The following is a 20168-nucleotide window of genomic DNA, read 5'->3' as shown; positions in this document are numbered from 1 at the left end:
TGCGTGCGTCACCATCCCGGAGGGGGGCTACTGCGGTCACCCAGAGCAAGCCCGTAGTCGCAACGTGGAGCGACGCAACGCCACGATCCACCAACACGAAGGAGGAGGCAACGCGGCGACAATAGGCCGCTCCGCTTGCTGCTCCTGGCTCGGCCACCTGGTGCTTGACCACGTGAATGTGAACTTGCTTAGTTGTCGTCTCTGGGTCTACATCATCAGCCGCCCGTACAGCAACAAGAAGAAGAAGATTCTCGATTGGAGGGCGCAGAGGCAGTGGCGGGGCGAGGTGGGAGGGCAGTGGCTTGGAGTAAGGGGGGGGTGGAGTGGGTGGGGGGGGGCTTCTTCTGAAAATTCAAGCTTTTTAAATAGGGCCCTACATTAATTACAAACAATATATAGTGTTTATTTTGAATCAATACATCTTATCGGGGGGGGGGGGGTGGGGGGTCAGGGGCCTAGCAGTTTATTCGACGGTGCAAGTTTCTCAAATCGCCTTTCTCGGTCCACCCGACGGTGTAAATGGGTTCACCGCGTCGGTCGGTCCGTCGATCCGTGATCGGCAGGTCGCGTGCGGCGGGGGGTAAGGTGCGGGCGGTCTCCCACGACTTCCGAGGCGTTTTGTCCGGCGTGGGAGAGCCGCCCCCAACGTACCGTCGAGGAAAGGCTTCTCTCGAGCTCCCCCGTACCGCGCGGCGGTACGTTGTTTTGGTAACGGAAGTCGCTCGCTCCGTTTGCAGGGCGCTGCACATGGTCGACACCCTGCTGCAGAAGATCGACTTCCCCAGCTCCACCATCTCGCTCCCGACGAAGAACCTGTTGCTCTTCGTGTCCAAGATGAACGAGAGCGACAGCTCGAAGCCGCAGGAGTTCAAGGTGAGCCGTCGCGTCATACCGAGAGCCAAAGGTCATACCGAGAGCCAAAGGTCAGGCAAGATGAACTAAACTATAAATTTACCAGCTAAGGCCCACTGAGCTACATAGCTCTTTTATCAGATGCGACCTGGCCACAAATGATAGCTGACAGAAGTGGCTTATCACGTGGATATTTATAGCAGCCAAATTTTCTATGTAACATCTCGCCACGGACGCCCATGATGATGGCAGTTACGATGGTGACAATGATGATGGCGGTGACGGTGATGGTTGTCTCCTGGTGCAGGATGGGGAGACATCGGTGTCGCTGCCGACCTCCCTGCTGGACTCGCTCGACCCGGCTCAGAAGGCGATGGCGACGCGGGCCCAGTTCACCGTCTACAACAACACCAAGCTCTTCCCGCAGGCCAATGCAAGCGGCGCTCCCACACGCAGCGCACCCTCACTCCAGCAGCGCATAGAGAATGACTGCTGCTTAGGCATGCAACGAGGCATGGTTATTGTGATGATGATGATGATAGCAGTGGTGCTGCTGATGATGATGGCTGTGATAATGACGACAGTGGTGGTGCTGCTGATGAAGACGGTGATGGTGGTGCTGACGGTGGCAGCAGCAGTGGCTGATGATGACGGTGGCGACGGCGGTGATGACGACAGTGGAGATCACGATGATGACGATGACAGCAGTGATGACGACGTTCGATGTTGCATTGTATTCGCACAGCTGTCGAGCTACGTGGTGGCGGCGAGCGTGGGAAAACTGGCGAACATCACGAACCTCAAGGACCCGGTCAACATCACGCTGTGGCACACCAACCAAAGCGCCCTGGATCCCGTGGAGGGGATGATAAAGGTGGGTCCTCTTCCTAAACCTCTAACCTCCCATGGGCTCTGGGGCAACGACGGGGGGCCGAACGAACCCCCTGCAAGTGCATGGCCGGACGCAGGGAAGTTTCAGCCTCTGCGAGGGCAGCATAGGAGAAGAAGCGAGCTCCTCGGCTTTCTGGATTCGTTGGGGCAGTGGATTGTGTATGTGTGTGCAAGGACTCCACTACTTACGAACATTCGACTTAGGAACTTTCAGAGATTCTAACAAACCTGGTCCGTATGTCCAGTTGCCTGTTCGGACCGAGCGTCGTAAGTTCAACTGCCGCGAAATAGATGGCGGTGGTGGCATCTGCATCTGCAGAACGTGAAGAACCAGTGGCATCTACATCTACAGGAGATTTAACAACTTTTAAAGCCATTCCCGTGTTTAGTGTACACGCCGTACAGCGTGTTTGGAATCGAGAGGAGTAAAGTTGGACTTACGAACAATTCGACTTACGCACAGACTAAACGCAAGAATCAGCCCCTAAGACATGAAGTTCTCAATCGAGATTGTTTAAAATGAAAGTACCACGGGGCACGGTTTGGTTCACCTCGAGAGCTGTGCCGCGACTCTCCACCAGGGGGACCGAGGCGCCGTGTTCATTTCCGGCAGCTCCGAGTGAGCAGTCGAGGCTCGGGTGTCCATCCCGCCTCCAAGTGGCGGGGCTGAGTCTCTACCAGAGGAACAATCACTGTTGACTTGCTCCAAAACGGGTCCATGGTTTAGTAGTAGGCTTTTGCGAGCAATATTATCCATAATAAAGTGGGGGGTGGGGGGAGTTTGGATTATATTGCGTAAATATAAATGCTGTCACGTAAACAAAACGTGACAATTAGTTAGTACCTTCATACCTCTTCTTCTTGGTTCTTTCGGGAAAGTCATGTAGAATGGAAATAATAAAATAAAATAAATTAAACATAATACATTTTTTTTTTTAAATAATGCTTTGCATAATAAAATAATTATTTTATTATTTCCATTATACGTGACTTTACCGAAAGAACCAAGAAGATGAATACCTGCAGTCACGAAAGCTTTAAATCGAAATTTAACCTTCATACCTGTCCACCACATCCGGTTTACCCCGTATTTTTGTACAGGGAAATTGAGTGTTCAGGTCTATACAGCCGTTTAAATACGGGTAAAATAAAGTGTGTCCATTTGTTTGTCTTTCTCCCTTGACGATGGGACTTTGTAGGATGAACGTTGAGATTTGTAGGGCACGGGGTGACCAATAAGGTCTGAATTGGTCTGTAAAAAGGTAGGGCACTGATAATGGGTTGACAGGTGTGATACTTCAGCACACTGGTGTGTTGGAGAGTAAACCCACAACGTTTACAATTCGAGTAGCGTGACGTTTTGCAGATGATTACACAGTAGTCATTTTCTTATCGGCCGTGTAGAGATGATGGACTGAATGATATCCCAACCCGGAACTTGAATACTTCAAAACCAGGTTGGGAAACCACTGGTCCATATTGGGACACCACTGGTCCATGTTGGACACCACTGGTGTATGATGTACAGGGAGTTGGAGGTGGGGGAGGGGGAATACCCCCTTCCCCCCAGCACCCCCACCCCACCCTCTACCGTCCTCACCCACGTGCACCCCTCACTTCAGTGACCCCCCCCCCCCCCGTGGTGTTGCTGTGCCCAGCGTTGCTCTGTTGCGATTCACCCCCTCTGTGTTGTGTTTCAGAACGTCAAGTGCGTGTACTGGGACTTCGTCAAGAAAGGTGAATATGGCTTACGTGACACTCCTTTTCTCTCTCTTGCTTGCAAGGGTTTGTTGCGAAGTCCGAATTCTCCCGGCTCCTGGCTCCGACGTGAATCCGGTATTCACCTGGGGAGACGATGTCTATGACGCCTTTGTGCCGTTCGCCTTTCCGGCGTTCGTTCGTTCTGCGGCCTAGCCGCCGGTGGCGACGCAAGGCCCTGAAGGTGTAGGCCAATCGCTTTCGGAGACAAATGCAAAGATCTGTGAAAGCAGAGCTTTATAGCTCATCGGATTCCTCCAGTATAAATCAATCTTCTGATTATTACCAAAGCACGTTTGTTTGCATGTCTTTCCACAAACATGATGCGTGGCTAACGCAGACTTGATGATGCCTTGCGCTAGGTGTCTTTTTGGTGTTCGAACACGTTTTATATATATATGTATGTGTGTTCTCATTGCAACAAAACGCGAGCCCGGTACTTCACGCCGAAGGACTTCAGTGAAGGGGGTACAGCGGATGGATGGGGTGTAGGGAACGGTGTTCGAACATCTTAACACCTCCTGTTTTGATTTAAAGCTTTTGTGACTGCAGGGATTCATATTCTTGGTTCTTTCGGTAAAGTCACGTAAAAGGGAAATAAAAATAATATAAATATAAAACAATAAAAATTCTCACGACGTTTCGACTGCAACACAAGCAATCATCATCAGGTGTGAAATCCACAGCAAGAAAATTTGAATTTTAAAAAAAAAGTTTTCAAATTTTCTTGCTGTGTATTGCACACCTGATGATGATTGCTTGTGTTGCAGTCGAAACGTCGTGAGAATTTTTATTGTTTTATATTATTTTATTATTTCCCTTCTACGTGACTTTACCGAAAGAAACAAGAATATAAATATACCTCCCGTTTTATTGCTGGAAAAAGGAGTCAAGCCCATTGTTTTTTTTCATCAACTCGACATGCCACTTGAATGCCCTGTGGTGTTGCCTCTGGCCAGACTGGAACAGCAATGGGTGCATCGCCGTGCCCAGCGGCTCTGACCACAACGTGACTCTGTGCCAGTGCAACCACCTGACGCACTTCGCTCTGCTGCTGGTGAGGCGGGCGCGCGCATGGACAGCCTCATTACCATGGCTGCAGCGGTCGTGTGGTGATGACCACGGTGACCGTGACCACGGCAACTGTGACCACGGTGACCGTGACCACAGCAACTGTGACCACGACAACCGTGACCGCGACGACGACAACGACCGTTGCCATGAGGACCGTGGTGGGCGATGACGACGACCATGACGACGATGACCGTGATGATGACGAGCGTTACCGCGGCGATGACGACCGTGACCATGACAACGGCAATCACAACGATGACGATGATGATGACGACGATGACGACGACGATGATGATGAATGATTTACCACTCCGCAGGATCTCTCTTCGGTGGCGGTGCTGCTGCGCACCTCTCCAACGTGGGGTTTTTTCCCCCAATTGTTTCTGCGTGTTGTTCGGCACGATGTCCGACGTTCCACGAGTACTCCCACCTCTTCCGGCGTGAAATAGGCGGGCCGAAGCATCTTCTCGAGGGGCTGTCCTAGAGCTCGCTGTCGTGGAGGCCCTTCTGCCAAAAGCGGCGTTATTATTATACATTTTCACTGAATTTTGTTTGGATTTCATCGAAAAAAAGCTTCATAACTCAATAGGCTTTATTGGAGATATAAACTTCTGATTCTGATTCAGATTTTTTTCTTGCATAGTGCTTTGAAGTATGAAGGAAGCTTCAGAATAAAAAGATTGTTCCATTAATAGTAATAGTTCAATTTGTAATGCGCGCAAATTTGCAGACGTAGTGGCCGCAACTCAGAGGCACGGAGCCAAGCTCAGAGTCGCTCAAAAGCATGATTGTAGACGTGCGTTTTTAAGTCTCTCTTGAAGGAGGCGATTGAGGTGATGCTGCGAATGTACACTGTCAACTCAAAATGCATTTTCTTCTGACGCTACGGATGCTTGTCGTTGTAACCCGCTGACCCGCCACCAATTGGACATCTGTGAAGAACGAGCACCACCACTTACACCGGATTCTTCCGGCGGCCCAAATAAAGATTCTGATTCCGCTTGTCGTGTGCGTCGCCGCGTCGTCTTGTTTCTTTCTGCCCGACCAGGATTTCTCTCCGGGCCCAAAGTACTCGGAAGCAATCGAGAAATCCCTCAGCTTCATCACCTACATCGGCTCCGGCCTCTCAACCATCTTCCTCGGTATCACACTCGTCACCTACATCACCTTCGAGTGAGTCCCCATCCATCCACCCCCCCCCCCTCCCCCAGCCGAATGTTCATATAAGCAGGGCAAATCGAGTCATCTGTTATTTTTCGATTTAAAGCTTTCGTGACTGCAGGGATTCATCTTGTTGGTTCTTTCGGTAAAGTCACGTAGAAGGGAAGTAATAAAATAATACAAATAAAACATAATAATATTCTCACGACGTTTCGGCCACAACGCAAGCAGCCGTCCTCAGGTGAAGAACAGGGCTATTTCGAAAAGACAGACGCTGCGGAAAGACAGACGCTGTCTTTCCGACAGACCTGTTCTTCACCTGAGGACGGCTGCTTGCGTTGTGGCCGAAACGTCGTGAGAATTATTTTATAATGTTTTATTTTTATTATTTGATTATTTCCCTTCTACGTGACTTTACCGAAAGAACCAAGAAGATCATCCGTTATTGTTGTTATTGTTATTATTGTAGTCCTAGTCTGCCTCTGGCCAAAGGCAACCCATAGAATGTTCGTCTCTGGTGCAGGCCACTCAGTCCCAAGGATAATCCGTACATTATTATCAACTCGTGTTTGTTGGCGAATGTTTTACCTCAAGCGGCATGTGTGGTTAACTCAGACTTGTCACCGTGAGATCGGTGTCTATTTGGTGTATTATTACCCGAACGGGCACAGCCTACTCTTTGTTTCATCACTACTAATAAACACGTTCCTTCGGAGCGGGCAGGTAGGAACTTGGTTGGACGGCGCAATTGTGCACGACAGACAGACAAATAATCCCTGGTGGGTAGTGTGGAACCTGTTGTTCCTACCTGTATAAGTGTAGTGTATCGTGTCGTGTGTAGTGTAGTGTGTAGGTTAAACGTTGAGTTTTATAAGGGCACCACGAGGTGACCAGCCCCTCCCCACCCAGCCCTACCCCTCCCACCCCCCACCCAGCCCCACCCTCCCCACCCAGCCCCTCCCCACCCTCCCCTCCCCACCCAGCCCCTCCCCACCCAGCCCCTCTCCACCCAGCCCCACCCCCCCACCCCCCACCCTCCCCTCCCCATATGCACGACAGACAAATAATCCCTGGTGGGCAGTGTGGAACCTGTTGTTCCTACCTGTATTATTGTAGCAGCGCTCACGGATGGCTCGTGGAGAGGCGCGGAGTGAACACAACGAGGCTGCGGCCATGACGACCGCGATGTCGATCTGCGGAACCGCCCTCCCTTGCAGGAAAATCCGCACGGATCACCCGTCCAAGATCCTGATGAACCTGTGCGCAGCGCTGCTGCTGCTGAACCTGCTGTTCATGCTGGACGCGTGGATCGCGTGGTTCAACATCGAAGGCCTGTGCGTCGCCACCGGTGCCCTGCTGCATTACTCGCTGCTCGCATCCTTCACCTGGATGGGACTCGAGGCCGTTCACCTCTACCTGGCCGTCGTCAAGGTCTTCAACACCTACGTGCGCAACTACATCCTCAAGTTCTGCATCGTCGGATGGGGTGAGTTGGCTGCGGTGATGGGGTGAGTGGTGGTGGGGTGGGGTGAGTGGTGGTGGGGTGGGGTTAGTGGTGGTGGGGTGGGGTGGGGTGAGTGGTGGTGGGGTGGGGTTAGTGGTGGTGGGGTGGGGTGGGGTGAGTGGTGGTGGGGTGGGGTGAGTGGCGGTGGGGTGGGGTTAGTGGTGGTGGGGTGGGGTGAGTGGTGGTGGGGTTAGTGGTGGTGGGGTGGGGTGGGGTGAGTGGTGGAGGGATGGGGTGAGTGGTGGTGGGGTGGGGTTAGTGGTGGTGGGGTGGGGTGAGTGGTGGTGGGGTGAGTGGTGGTGGGATGGGGTGAGTGGTGTTGAGATGGGGTGGTGTGAGTGGTGGTGGGATGAGTGGCAGTGGGATGGGGAAAGTGTCTGTGGGTGTCTCTGTGTATCTGTCTTCGTGTGTCTGTGCACGTGTCTCTGTGGTTGTGTCTCTGTGTGTGTCTGTGCACGTGTCTCTGTGGTTGTGTCTCTGTGTGTGTCTGTGCACGTGTCTCTGTGGTTGTGTCTCTGTGTGTGTCTGTGCACGTGTCTCTGTGGTTGTGTCTCTGTGTGTGTCTGTGCACGTGTCTCTGTGGTTGTGTCTCTGTGTGTGTCTGTGCACGTGTCTCTGTGGTTGTGTCTCTGTGTGTGTCTGTGCACGTGTCTCTGTGGTTGTGTCTCTGTGTGTGTCTGTGCACGTGTCTCTGTGGTTGTGTCTCTGTGTGTGTCTGTGCACGTGTCTCTGTGGTTGTGTCTCTGTGTGTGTCTGTGCACGTGTCTCTGTGGTTGTGTCTCTGTGTGTGTCTGTGCACGTGTCTCTGTGGTTGTGTCTCTGTGTGTGTCTGGGGAGCGGTAGTGTCGTCGATAGTGATCTGTGCCACAAAACCGGCGACCCGAGTTCAATTCCCGCTCACGGCCAACACCAGCGATGAATATTTGAACCGCTCCTGGGCCTCCCCGAGGTTGACTCGACCTCAAATGAGTACCTGGTGCGATGTGTAAACATTCACCACTGGGGAGACAAAGGCGGCCCGGCGTGGTGTTGGCCACCCACCCCCTCGTGTGCTTTGCCGGCCTTCATAGGCGCTCGCTCACAGCACTTGCCCCTACAGTCTGTTACAGGCTATACGGGGGATCTTTGTCTTTATTGTGTCCCCGTGTGTTTGCGTCTTCTCCTTGCAGGTGTCCCGGCCGTTGTCGTTGCGGTTCTGGTGGCTATAGACAGAAAATTTTACGGGAAAGGAGAAACCAATTCTACGAACTATCGAGAGAGAGACGACTTGTAAGTACCCAGAGAACCCGGGATCACAGGCACCAGTAGCTACACTGCACGTGACCTGTGATGCAGGTTTGCTGCAGGCTATGCCTCACGTGACCTGTGATGCAGGTGTACTGCTGGCTATGCCGCATTATAACCTGACCCTGGTCTCCCGTCGCATCCCCCCCCCCCACCCCCTGCAGCTGCTGGATCCGGGTGGACGTGGTGTTCTACGTGGCGGTGGCCGGCTACTTCTGCCTAGTCTTCTGCCTCAACTTGAGCATGTTCGTAGTGGTGCTGCGCCAGATCTGCCAGCAGAAGCGCAAGCACGGCAAGGAGAAGCACTCGAGCGTGGCGCGCGAGCTCCGCGGCAGCGTGAGCCTCACATTCCTGCTCGGCATCACCTGGGCCTTCGCCTTCCTGGGCTTCGGCCCCCAGAAGCTCGCCTTCATCTACCTCTTCATCATCTTCAACACGCTGCAAGGTCGGTCGGGGTTGGTGGGCGGCGGTAGAGCGAGCAAGCGTGCGTGCGTGTGTGTGCTTGGGGAGTGGTGGTGTAGCGGGTAGTGCGCTGCGCTACGAACCCCGGCGTCCCGAGTTCGATTCCCGCTCACGGCCATCACCGGTGATGATTATCTGAACTGGTCCGAGCGGGGAGTGGGGAGTGAGCGGGGAGCGATCGAAGAGCGGAGAGTGAGCGGAGAGTGAGCGGAGAGTGAGCGGAGAGTGAGCGGAGAGTGAGCGGAGAGTGTGGAGTGAGCGGGGAGTGGAGAGTGTGGAGTGAGCGGGGAGCGAGCGGGGAGCGAGCGGGGAGCGAGCGGGGAGTGAGTGGAGAGTGTGGAGTGAGCGGGGAGCGAGCGGAGAGTGAGTGGAGAGTGTGGAGCGAGCGGGGAGCGAGCGGGGAGCGGGGAGTGAGTGGAGAGTGTGGAGTGAGCGGGGAGCGAGCGGGGAGTGAGTGGAGAGTGTGGAGTGAGCGGGGAGCGAGCGGAGAGTGAGTGGAGAGTGTGGAGCGAGCGGGGAGCGAGCGGGGAGCGGGGAGTGAGTGGAGAGTGTGGAGCGAGCGGGGAGTGAGTGGAGAGTGTGAAGTGAGTGGAGAGTGTGGAATGAGCGGGGAGTGAGTGGAGAGTGTGGAGTGAGCGGGGAGCGAGCACCCGAATGGCGCCGTTGACGTTCCGTGCCCCTTTGGTTGTTGTGCCCCCCCCCACCCCACCCCACCCCACCCCGCCAGGGTTCATGATCTTCATCTTCCACTGCGCGCTCCGGGAGAACGTTCGCTACCAGTGGAAGAAGTTCTTCTGCTGCGGGAAATACTGTAAGTGCGCGCGCCCTGCGCGCCCCACGCCAAGCCACGGCGGCGAGATGTTAACTCCCTCGCCGGGTATGCAGGAGGTCGTGGGTTCGATCCCGGCACTGACGCCTGCTGTAAATATTGAATTTGCGTGTTCTCCCTGGGGCAGTGTGGGTTTTTTCTCCGGGTCCTCCGGTTTTTCCATCCGCATTTAGAAACAACGTCACGCGTTCGGAGTATTTGGCCGTTACTATCATTTTCCCGCGTGATAAGCCACTTTGTTGAGCTATCATTCGTGGCCGGATCGCTTCTGAAAAAGGAAGCAATATCGCCCTGTGGGCCTTAACCTGGTCAAACAAACACATCAATAAGCCTCTCGCGTACGGCTGCCTGCGATTTAACGACTTTTTTTCCCTCGAGCGTGCGAAACGCCGCGCACGTGTTCATTCAGCCTCCTGCCAGCCACGCACAGGTGCTTAAGGGCCACGGGCAAAAGTTGATCCTGGTGTTGCTTGTACGCATCCCGAACTTCTTTTGCACCGTACATGGCCAATTCACCGAGCGGTGCCCCCTTCATAATCAACGTTTTTGGGTTTAGATCGCGTTATTTATAAATGTGTCGTAACCCTCCACCACCCGACACGGCCAATCAGTAAAAAAGTGTCACGTTGACAAAAGACAAATAGTTCACTGCTTTAGCCCACCGGTGTGTTGAAGCGTGAAACCACAACATTTACAATTTGAGTACGACGTTTCGCTGGTAATTGCATCCAGCATCATCGGGCAATTCGCCAGAATTGATTGGCCGTGTCGGGTGGTGGAGGGTTACGACACATTTATAAATAACGCGATCTAAACCCAAAAACGTTGATTATGAATAATATTGGTCGCGAAAGCCTACACGTGTTAAACAGGTGCCCCCTTCCCCTGTGCGCCGAGGCACGCCGCAGCTTTGGCGTTGCTCCCGTGGTGGCATCCGCTGCTGCCGCCAGCACGGCCCCCGCACTCGTTGAGAGATTAATCAGCGCGTGTGAGTGACTGCCACGTTGGGGGAGTGGTGCTTTTGGAACATCGGCTTGAGGCAATTTGCCCTTTGGCACACACTGTGGTTCGCAACACGAGAGATGAGATGCATTATGCATGTATGGTCAACTTCTTCTTCCGCACCGTGCTTATCCATCCGCGCTGATCGGAGGTGCGGGGGAAGGACAATTTAGATTTTAAAAATCATTGCTCTGGTGGCTTCCTATTATCGGAAGGAAGAGCGTTCCAGACGGCCGTAGAAGCGCATCTGAAAGCGTGCGATGCGGTAACCGTCTTTTTTATTTTAGCCAAAAGCCGCTGCTGCCGCTGCCAGGCTGACCGGAGTTTTCGTGATGACGGTTTACGAAACGGTTTTAATCAGAAACCGAGGCTTTCAGCTAAAGTTTACGCGATTCTTTTTTGCCCCCCCCACCCAACACTCCTCCATCCCTCCAACCCCTCCCTCCCTCCGTCCGTCTGCTCAGCTGATGGAAAAATGGGGTACTCCTCGGGGAACAGGTCAACACTGCTGCTGACGCGAAAGCAGAAACAGCGGCTGTCGCATTGCAGCGGCACGTCTCATTCCACCGAGCAGACCGACGTCACGAGCCTCAACAACTCGGTCAAGCCAATAGGTGGGTGTGGTGCAAGGCGTCCGTGTTGCGAGGGTCGTTGGTACAGAGCCCTGGCAGGGCCACGGGACGGTAGTCAAGGGCAGAGACTTAGCTCTTTCCCGTGCTGATGATGTACGCCGTCAGAACGGAACCGGAGGAAGTAAATAAAATGAAACAGCTTCATGGGTACCGAAGCTCCCGCAAGGCCATGCAGGAGGGAGGGCGTGTGTGGCACAGTTTGGCGCCAGCTATCGTAGAGTGCGGTTGTGTCGTTACAGTTCTCTGCGGTGAGTGCAATGTCTTTCAAAACAAGGCGAAACATCCGAGAGAGATTTGGCATGGTACATAAAAAACTAAAACTAGTATCTGGTGCTGAAGATGAATTACCGAAGCTATCAACAGAAGGTGTCCCGGATTAATTGCTGCTTTGGCAAATGCTATGTTGGTCAGATGGGATTAATGATCAGTAAGAACACCAAAGAAATTATTAAATACTCTCAACGCACAACTGTGAGCCGTGGAAGAATACGCGTGCCAACAAGGACACTCAATTGATTTTAGTAATGTTGAGATTTTGTGTAAAACTAGTTACGACTAGCCAAGATTAATTTGAGAATCTATTGAAATTGAGAGAAACTAAAAAATAACTGTAACCATTTTGATAGCTACAGGCTAAATGCTGCTTGGAAGCCTATAATCAAGTAATACACTTTCGATTTAAAGCTTTCGTGACTGCAGGGATTCATATTCTTGGTTCTTTAGGTAAAGCTACGTAGAAGGGAAATAATAAAATAATAAAAATAAAACATTATAAAATTATTCTCACGACGTTTCGGCCACAACGAGGACGGCTTGCTTGCGTTGTGGCCGAAACGTCGTGAGAATTTTTATTATGTTTTATTATTTATTATTTTATTATTTCCCTTCTACGTGACTTTACCGAAAGAACCAAGAATAAGTAACACACTGCTCAATGGCATACCTAGGCAGGTCGCCATACGTCGAGTTAATGTGACTTAATATCTATATGGCTGCTGCCATCCGTGCTAGTCGGAGGTGTGGAAGGTGGATGACTAACTAACTAAGAAAAAGATTAACCCGTAAAAACTAAGTTTTTCACTCTAAATCCTTTATATGCGTGGCGGCTAGAGTCCTCTCGTCCTCTGGCTTGAGATGGCTGCCACCTATGGGTCAGATGATTGTCTGCCAGCATTAAGCAATTGGTAATTAAATATTTTACAAAATTTCACGAACATTAATTGTCACGCACAACGAGTCTGTGTGGAAAATGTCAGCTCGATTGGATCACGGGAAGTGGGTTAAAAAACGACCGAAAGATTTGCACGGTCGTAAGCAAGCAAGCAAGCACGCAAGCACGCAAGCAAGCGAACTTAATATAAAGGATTTAAAGACAGAATTCCATTGTATACTCTTTGGTTCTTTGGGTTAAGTCACGTAGGTAGAAAAATAAAATAAATCACGACGTTTCGACCGCAGTTCCACCACTGGATTTGATTTTTCCCGCCCGATGACGGACGCTTGCGTTGCGATCGAAACGTCGTGATTTCTTTTATTGTTTCTACCTACGTGACTTTACCGAAAGAACCAAATAGCATGGATTCCTGCAGTCACGAAAGCTTCAAATCAAGATTCCATTGTATGTCGAGCAACTGTGAGCAGCCAATAATATGCGCTGAGCAGCCAATAATATTCTGTGCACTCTCTTAGATTAGCAGTGACTTCATGTGTACATAGCTGCTGTGGAGGTGTGTAACAAACTAACTCGTAAAAACCGAGCATACCACTGGATTCTGATTAACTGTGAGCAACCAAGATTAGGCACTGCATATTCTATGCATACTCTTAGATGAACAAAATGTACATACATAATGTGCATGTATTATGTACAATGTGAATACATTATGCATGTTGATTAACTGTGATTAGCCCAACCAGTAATATGTAGGGCATATTCTCCCATTAACTTCTTGCATTGTAATTTATATGACAACATCAACCCCCCTCTGCACCTCATAGGCCCACAGCGATAACATCGCCTTTAACCCATCTATTTAAGACCAAAACACAGGAGGAATACTCCACAATTCTGACTATCGCCTGATGAAGCTGGTTATAATCGCCGGCGAAACGTACTCGCATTGGAAATGTTGTGGGCTTACTCTCCAACACACCGGTGTGCTGAATTAGTAACTAATTGCCGCGTTGTGTTTACGTGACAAACCTTACCAATTGGCTGTGTCAGGTGGTGGTGGGTTTAACAACACATTTAGATTTACGTGATCCAGCCCAAAACAACCTTTGCTTTGGATAACTTCCGATCAGATCGCAGGCGTAGGTCACGTGACGAGCCGAGGTTTGCACACTCCATCGACCAAACGGCGGTCGTCAAACAGCCTTCTATAATGGTTGGGCTGCTTCGCATTGGTCAGGCAAAAAAACTCCCATCGCCCTCCGCCGACACCGTACTGAGTTGTCGTGCCTGATCACGGTGTACGTGCTGCCAGTGATGAGCGCTCACAGTCATTTGCCTTCAGTCTGTCCCCCCCCCCCCCCCGTGCAGCATAAAGGCAGTGGGGGGCTGTGAGGATCAGAGAGGGCCGTGAGTCCTGATGCCACCGAGGGCTCCAAATCACAGCAGAACCGGCAGTGGCTGAAACCCATTTGCTCAATAAAATTTGACTCCCGGGTGCAGGAATCGTAAAGAAACACGGCCCCGACAGAACCGGCGCATTTACCCCCGCGTGCAGTACCCTCTGACGGCGAATTGTGAAATGATGAGGCTGCAAAATGCAATCCTTTCCAGCCTGCTGTCACAGCCTCGCTGGAAGTGTGGATGCATTTCTCTTATCGCCTTCCTCCTGCAGAACCCCGTACGTCTTTGGGTCATTATGTTTCTAGTCTTGCTGTCCTGTAGCGGGAAGGCAAGAGGCGCCGCCGAAGGGATAATGGGCCCACCGATCGCACATGAATGCCACGAGATGGCCACGTTTTAAGTTTCAAGTTCAGTCAGTTTAACCACGGGAGAGAACTCGAGAGACGCATATCGTCTCATCCGCGCGAGCGATCAACGACAACAAAGACATTTTGACTCGACGGAGCGTTTGACCTTTGACCCTTCGGGTCATGGGCAACAACAACGTGAAGACACCACGCGACGTGTGGACAAAATTGTTTAAGTGACAAACCTTACCAATTTCGCGGTGGGATCGCGTGGCCCAAAACATTGGGTCCTCCAACCCCAAGAGGGCGTCCAGCGCTGTCTTTTTCGCCGGCTGTGAGGCTGCGGGTGTGCGATGCAACGGGGCGGAGTGGGATCAACTTTGCCCAGCTCTCATGCCGGAGGTGTTGAATGCAACGGGGCGGAGTGGGATCAACTTTGCCCAGCTCTCATGCCGGAGGTGTTGAATGCAACGGGGCAGAGTGGGATCAATGTTACTCAGCTTTGATGCTGCAGGTGTTTAATGGAATGGTGCGGAGTGGGATCAACTTTGCCCAGATTTGATGCAGGAGGCATTGAATGCAACGGGGCAGAGTGGGATCAACTTTTGTCCAGATTTGATGCTGCGGGTGTGCGATGCAATGGGGCAGAGTGGGATCAACGTTGCCCCACTGTGATGCTACAGGCGCCGTGATGGGATGTGCGATTGGATATTTATTCAGACGTCGCTGTTCACCAGTGAAATTGGCTTTGGTTCTGCTCGACACGAAGAGACGGAGTTTTTTGGATTTCAATATCAAAGGTCAAATTAAACTATCTTGCCATGACGCTAGATTGACGACGCGTGACAAGGCATTTTAATTTTAAAATTCCATTTTCGAACATGATTATGAACAACGGACGGTGAAAGTGAGCAAATGAAATTGTATTCGGTGGCGTGGCGGTGACGCACGCGTCGTGGCTCGTTGCAGATGTTCGCGGTTCGGACCTCGCGGCCGCCCTGGATAATGCTGTGGGCGCATTAACCATACATGGGCACCGTCTGCAGACTATATATGTGAATCGTAAGACCTTCGCGGTAGACTTGCGCGATGAGAATTTCGTGAACCTGAATTGATTCGATTCGTGTCTTATTCTTTCTCTTCCAGGCTAAAGCCCACGCTGATGCAATTTCCGTCGACTCTACAAGGACCAGATTATTCCACAAACAGCAGCCCCCTACCAAGGATCGCCACAACGCGAGGGACGGACTCGGGATCCACCGCCGATCCACATCCACCGCCACCTCCAGCACCAGTGAATTCGTTTGGCACATCCAGGAACGAGCCGCTTCTCTTCGGTCGGAGCTGCTTAGACTTCCGGTCGCCACGCGGTCCTCGTCACGTCGCGAGGAGCGGCTAAGGACTTTTGCCCCCCCCCCTCCCCCCCCGTCGGGTTAGTCCTCCCTGGCTGTGCTTGTTACAGATATGTGTAAATATTCGCGAGCGAGCTAGCGTAGTGTAACGGGGGTGGACGCCTCGCTCGGTGAAGCACCACGCCCGCGATTGCCGAGGTCGTGAGTTCAACTCCTGGCAAGAGTTAATTGAGCCTCGTCATCATCATCATCACTGTCATCGTCATCACTGTCATCATCGTCGTCATCATCATCATTGTCGTCATCATCGTCACTGTCATCATCGTCGTCATCATCATCACTGTCATAATCGTCTTCATCTTCATCACTTTAATCATTGTCGTCATCATCATCACTGTTATTATCGTCGTCATCATCATCGTCGTCATCATCGTCACTGTCATCATCATCGTCATCATCATCACCGTCATCATCGTCGTCATCATCATCACTGTCATCATCGTCGTCATCATCATCACTGTCATCATCGTCGTCATCATCATCACTGTCATCATCACTGTCATCATTGTCGTCATCATCATCACTGTCATTATCGTCGTCATCATCACTGTCATTATCGTCGTCATCACTGTCATCGTTGTCGTCATCATCATCACCGTCATCATCATCACCGTCATCATCGTCGTCATCATTATCACCGTCATTATCGTCGTCATCGTCGCCATGGTGTCATAGTCATCATCATCATTCTAACAGGGTCGGTAAAATGAGTGCCAATTGATGAAATTTCGCCATTTGGTGGGAAGGAAACAATTGTCCAGTACTCCGAAATTTTTTAAAATTAAAATCTGGTCCCGCCCATAGGCATGTGGAGTTTCTAGCAACGCCTTCAAGGACTGACGATGGCTCGAAACGAGAACTGCCCAGCGATGATAATTGGAGAGGGATAATTGCTCAGAGTCTGTGCCTATCGTAATGATGGTTGCCGCCAATTGGTTTCAATTTAGGGACATTCCGCTGAAGCGGGACTCATCGGCGCAAATTGAAAACAGATGGTAGAGTCGTTAGCGGCAGAAACGCTGCACCACCACCACTTGGGACACGCAGCTAAAATCTTCCTCGCAGATTGCGTGGAAATTCAGCAAACGTTAGCACAATGCCAGCCAGAGTAGGGAGATGAGAATTTGTTTATTGAACCAACCCCCCCCCCCCCCCGTTAAAGCGCTTTTAACTTAAATGCAAGGTCAGTTATTTTGTGCTGTTGCCTAACCTCCCAAACAGTGGTGGTGTAATCTTGATTTGAAGTGGTGGTGTAACTTGGATGGCACGGACCCCATGGGGCTAGGAAATCAATGGGAGGCTTCCCCATGAACCATTCCCCCTCCCCCACCTCAAATGCACCCCCATCTCATCACAGAGGCCTTGAGCCTGATGGGATACACAAGTAGGTGGAAGGGCGAGCACCAGGGGCTTGCCAGGTGTTGTAGGTCCGAGGCTGCTGCGAGGTGTGCCGGGGTAGAGCCGGCAGCGCGAGTGCGGCGTTTTCTCCCAGTTCTCCGGCCTCATTCCGCGCGAAGAGCCCTAAAACGCCTCGTTTGCGCGTGGAACGCGTGGCCAAACATCGCAACGTGAGCATCACCCTCTCTTGGAATTATAAACAAAAATCTAACCCTTGAGACTCGGTGAGGCTCAACCGGGACAAATCATTGGCACCTGTGTTGGGAGATTCATCGCCTCCAGGTGGGCAGCAAGTCTCGTGATTCGGCACAAACGAGTGCAGCGACCAGCAGGCGAGAGTAATTCGCGTCCAGGCCGCTTTTGCCGCCGGCTCTCTGCGCTGCACCAACATCGCGATGCGAACGGCGGCAGGCGGTGCTGACGCAGAAACAATCAAAGTGCGACGCCGTCCACTTTCCCCATTGCTTGCGGAAGAGCTGCTGGTCGGTCCGCGGGCCAGCACGCGTGTTTCCGCTGATGGCGCTTCTCCACTGGCATATCCGAGCTGAGCTAGAGCCGTTGGGCCCCTCTTGGTACGGATGTTTTTTTCTTCCCCCCCCCCCCCCCCGACTGCCTCTTTGCCGTGCCGAGCCGGAACCAAAGCGCAGGGCAATCTGAATCTAGCTTGGGGCCAAGCAGGGCCAGGAGGGGACGCGCTCACTCGTTGGTGTCACGTCAGCGGCGCGGCTCGGCTCCTGTAGTGGAAAAAAACCGGACGCCTCCTGACCCGATTAGCCACGCCGGCACGGCTCGGATGTGCAGTGGTACAAAGATGTTAATCTCCCTCGCCTGGTATGCAGGAGGTCATGGGTTCAATCCCAACCCTGACGCCTGCTGTATATTTGTAGTTTGCATGTCTTCTCTCTCTCTCTGTCTCTCCGAGGTCGTGTGAATTTTTCTCTGGGTCCTCCGATTTTGTTACACTCCATTTAGAAGCGCGTGTGCTTAGATGATTTGGCTGCTCTAAATGTCCACACGATGACAAGCCACATCGTTGGGCCATCATTTGTGGCCAGGACGCCTCTGAAAATGAGCTACGTAGCTCAGTAGGCCTTGCCTGGTAACATAAAAATGTTTCGTTGCGTTTGAAGAAAGTGCCGGCTATAACCAACAGCAGACGTTCGACAAACTGAGGCAGTCGTGATGTTTAAATGTTGTGTATGTCCCTTGTATAAAACGCTATAAATACAATGCACTCCACGCAGCTCGACTTTTCCATAACCACTGCGTTCCATCGCCGGCGAATGCATGCTGTAAATGTAACTGTGGTAATGTATTATATTTAATGATGCGCATGCCCTGTCCGTGCGTCGTTTTTATTTTGTTCTTCTTCCGAGTTATTAACCGAGTAGTAACGCCGCGTAGCCATTTGTAGGCGATAATATTTTAGCGACTTCCCGATAATCCCCGCGTCGGAATTCTGATAAACGGCTACGGTTGAGAAGTGGCAGCCGGGTCGGGGCTGCCGACTTGCCGGCTGGAAGGGTTGCGAGTTCAAATCCCAGGCCAGAGGGGGGGGGGGGGGGGGGTCGACTCAGCTCATCATCCCTGCCGGGGCAAAAAAAATGAGTACCACTTTGTGGGAATCAACAGTGCACCCATCCCCCCTTCCCCCAGCTTAGGAAACGTGTAATTTCCACCGTCGACTCATAGCTGTCCACAGAGACCGTTTCATGAGAGGTGGCACGGTGTGTGCCCTGCACTGAATCTCTTGTCACTTCGCTCTCTCTCTCTGTCTGTCGAATGACGGATGAGTTGATCAGCATTGGTTATGAGTTCATGTCGAGGTTGGCGAGTGAGCGAGCCGGTGGAGCGGACGGCTTCGTGAGTTGCCTCGTGACGAATCTCTGGAGACGCTGCCACGGCGTTGGTGAGCGCTGGCCATAACTCTTTGGTTCTTTCGGTAAAGTCACGTGGGTAGAAAATAAAATGTTTAAAATCACGACGTTTCGGGCGCAACACAAGCGTCCGTCATCAGGTGGGAAAGCATGGCCTGCTGCTGATGCAGATTTTTTTAAAACATGTTTTCCTACCTTATGACGGACGCTTGCGTTGCCCCCAAAACGTCGTGATTTATTAAATTGTTTACTTTCTACCCACGTGACTTTACCGAAAGAACCAAAGAGTATGGATTCCTGCAGTCACGAAAGCTTCAAATCAAGATTGAGCGATGACCAGTTGAAACTACAGCATTGAAGGACGCCTTTAAGTTTTGGAGCATGCCTTGTACATTCCTGCTGTGGTTGACCATCGTGTCGCATGTACCCGACCCCCTGTCCACCTTGCAATCGTTACCATGCTGCGTAATGCGCGGACTCGCGCTTGCGGTAAAATATTGCGTACAATATGTCGGAGAACGATGCAGATGTTAGGTATCTTTGTTTTCTGCTGTTGACCATATATGTGTATGTGTACTGTATAACTTAAGAGGATGACGTGTGAGAAGTCAGAGTCGATGACATTAAAATATTTAAAGAAGGAAAAGCTACTGGCCTCGGCGAAATTTACAAACTGTTTTTTTCAAAAACCACATGAACATTGGCTCTACGTTGGCTCTACGTTGACGCAACGTTGACCCAACGTTGACCCAACGTTGGCTCTACGTTGGCTCTACGTTGACCCAACGTTGACCCAAAGTTGACACAACATTGGCTCTACGTTGTGGCATTAAAACAGATAATGAATGTTTGAGGTCATTACCAATCAGGGCGGGGGGGGGGTTATCTATGAATGAAATCACCCTGTATAGTTTAACATCCAGTTATGATACATTATCTGTGGAAATTGGCTATGGCCCCCAAAAGAGGAAAAAGCAATTACGGTCAGAATTAACTCACCATCAAATTGGATTTTATATTTCATAGTTTGACATTTGTGAGAAATTGCTCATGAAGCGGCACGGGGCCACATCGCCGGCCTTCAAACGGAGGGGCCTCGCCTGCACGTGC

At 51.5% G+C, this 20168-nt stretch overlaps 1 protein-coding gene across 1 annotated transcript in view; it reads left to right on the top strand.

Moving 5' to 3' along the window:
* The window catches only part of LOC144948543 (uncharacterized), a 74746-nt gene extending 58647 nt beyond the window's left edge, over nt 1-16099 (top strand). The window contains exons 27-38 of the mRNA XM_078878113.1: nt 738-873; nt 1160-1285; nt 1598-1726; nt 3444-3480; nt 4461-4558; nt 5624-5748; nt 6954-7222; nt 8410-8509; nt 8689-8969; nt 9714-9797; nt 11282-11431; nt 15518-16099. Coding sequence (XP_078734239.1) covers nt 738-873; nt 1160-1285; nt 1598-1726; nt 3444-3480; nt 4461-4558; nt 5624-5748; nt 6954-7222; nt 8410-8509; nt 8689-8969; nt 9714-9797; nt 11282-11431; nt 15518-15522 — 1540 coding nt within the window. The 3' untranslated portion in view covers nt 15523-16099. The remainder of the gene's footprint in view (nt 1-737; nt 874-1159; nt 1286-1597; nt 1727-3443; nt 3481-4460; nt 4559-5623; nt 5749-6953; nt 7223-8409; nt 8510-8688; nt 8970-9713; nt 9798-11281; nt 11432-15517) is intronic.
* The last annotated feature ends 4069 nt before the right edge of the window (nt 16100-20168 follow it).

Source organism: Lampetra fluviatilis, chromosome 50, assembly GCF_964198595.1.
Source record: "Lampetra fluviatilis chromosome 50, kcLamFluv1.1, whole genome shotgun sequence".
In the NCBI taxonomy this organism is placed as follows: domain Eukaryota; kingdom Metazoa; phylum Chordata; class Hyperoartia; order Petromyzontiformes; family Petromyzontidae; genus Lampetra; species Lampetra fluviatilis.
This window is presented reverse-complemented; position numbering and strand designations above follow the sequence as displayed.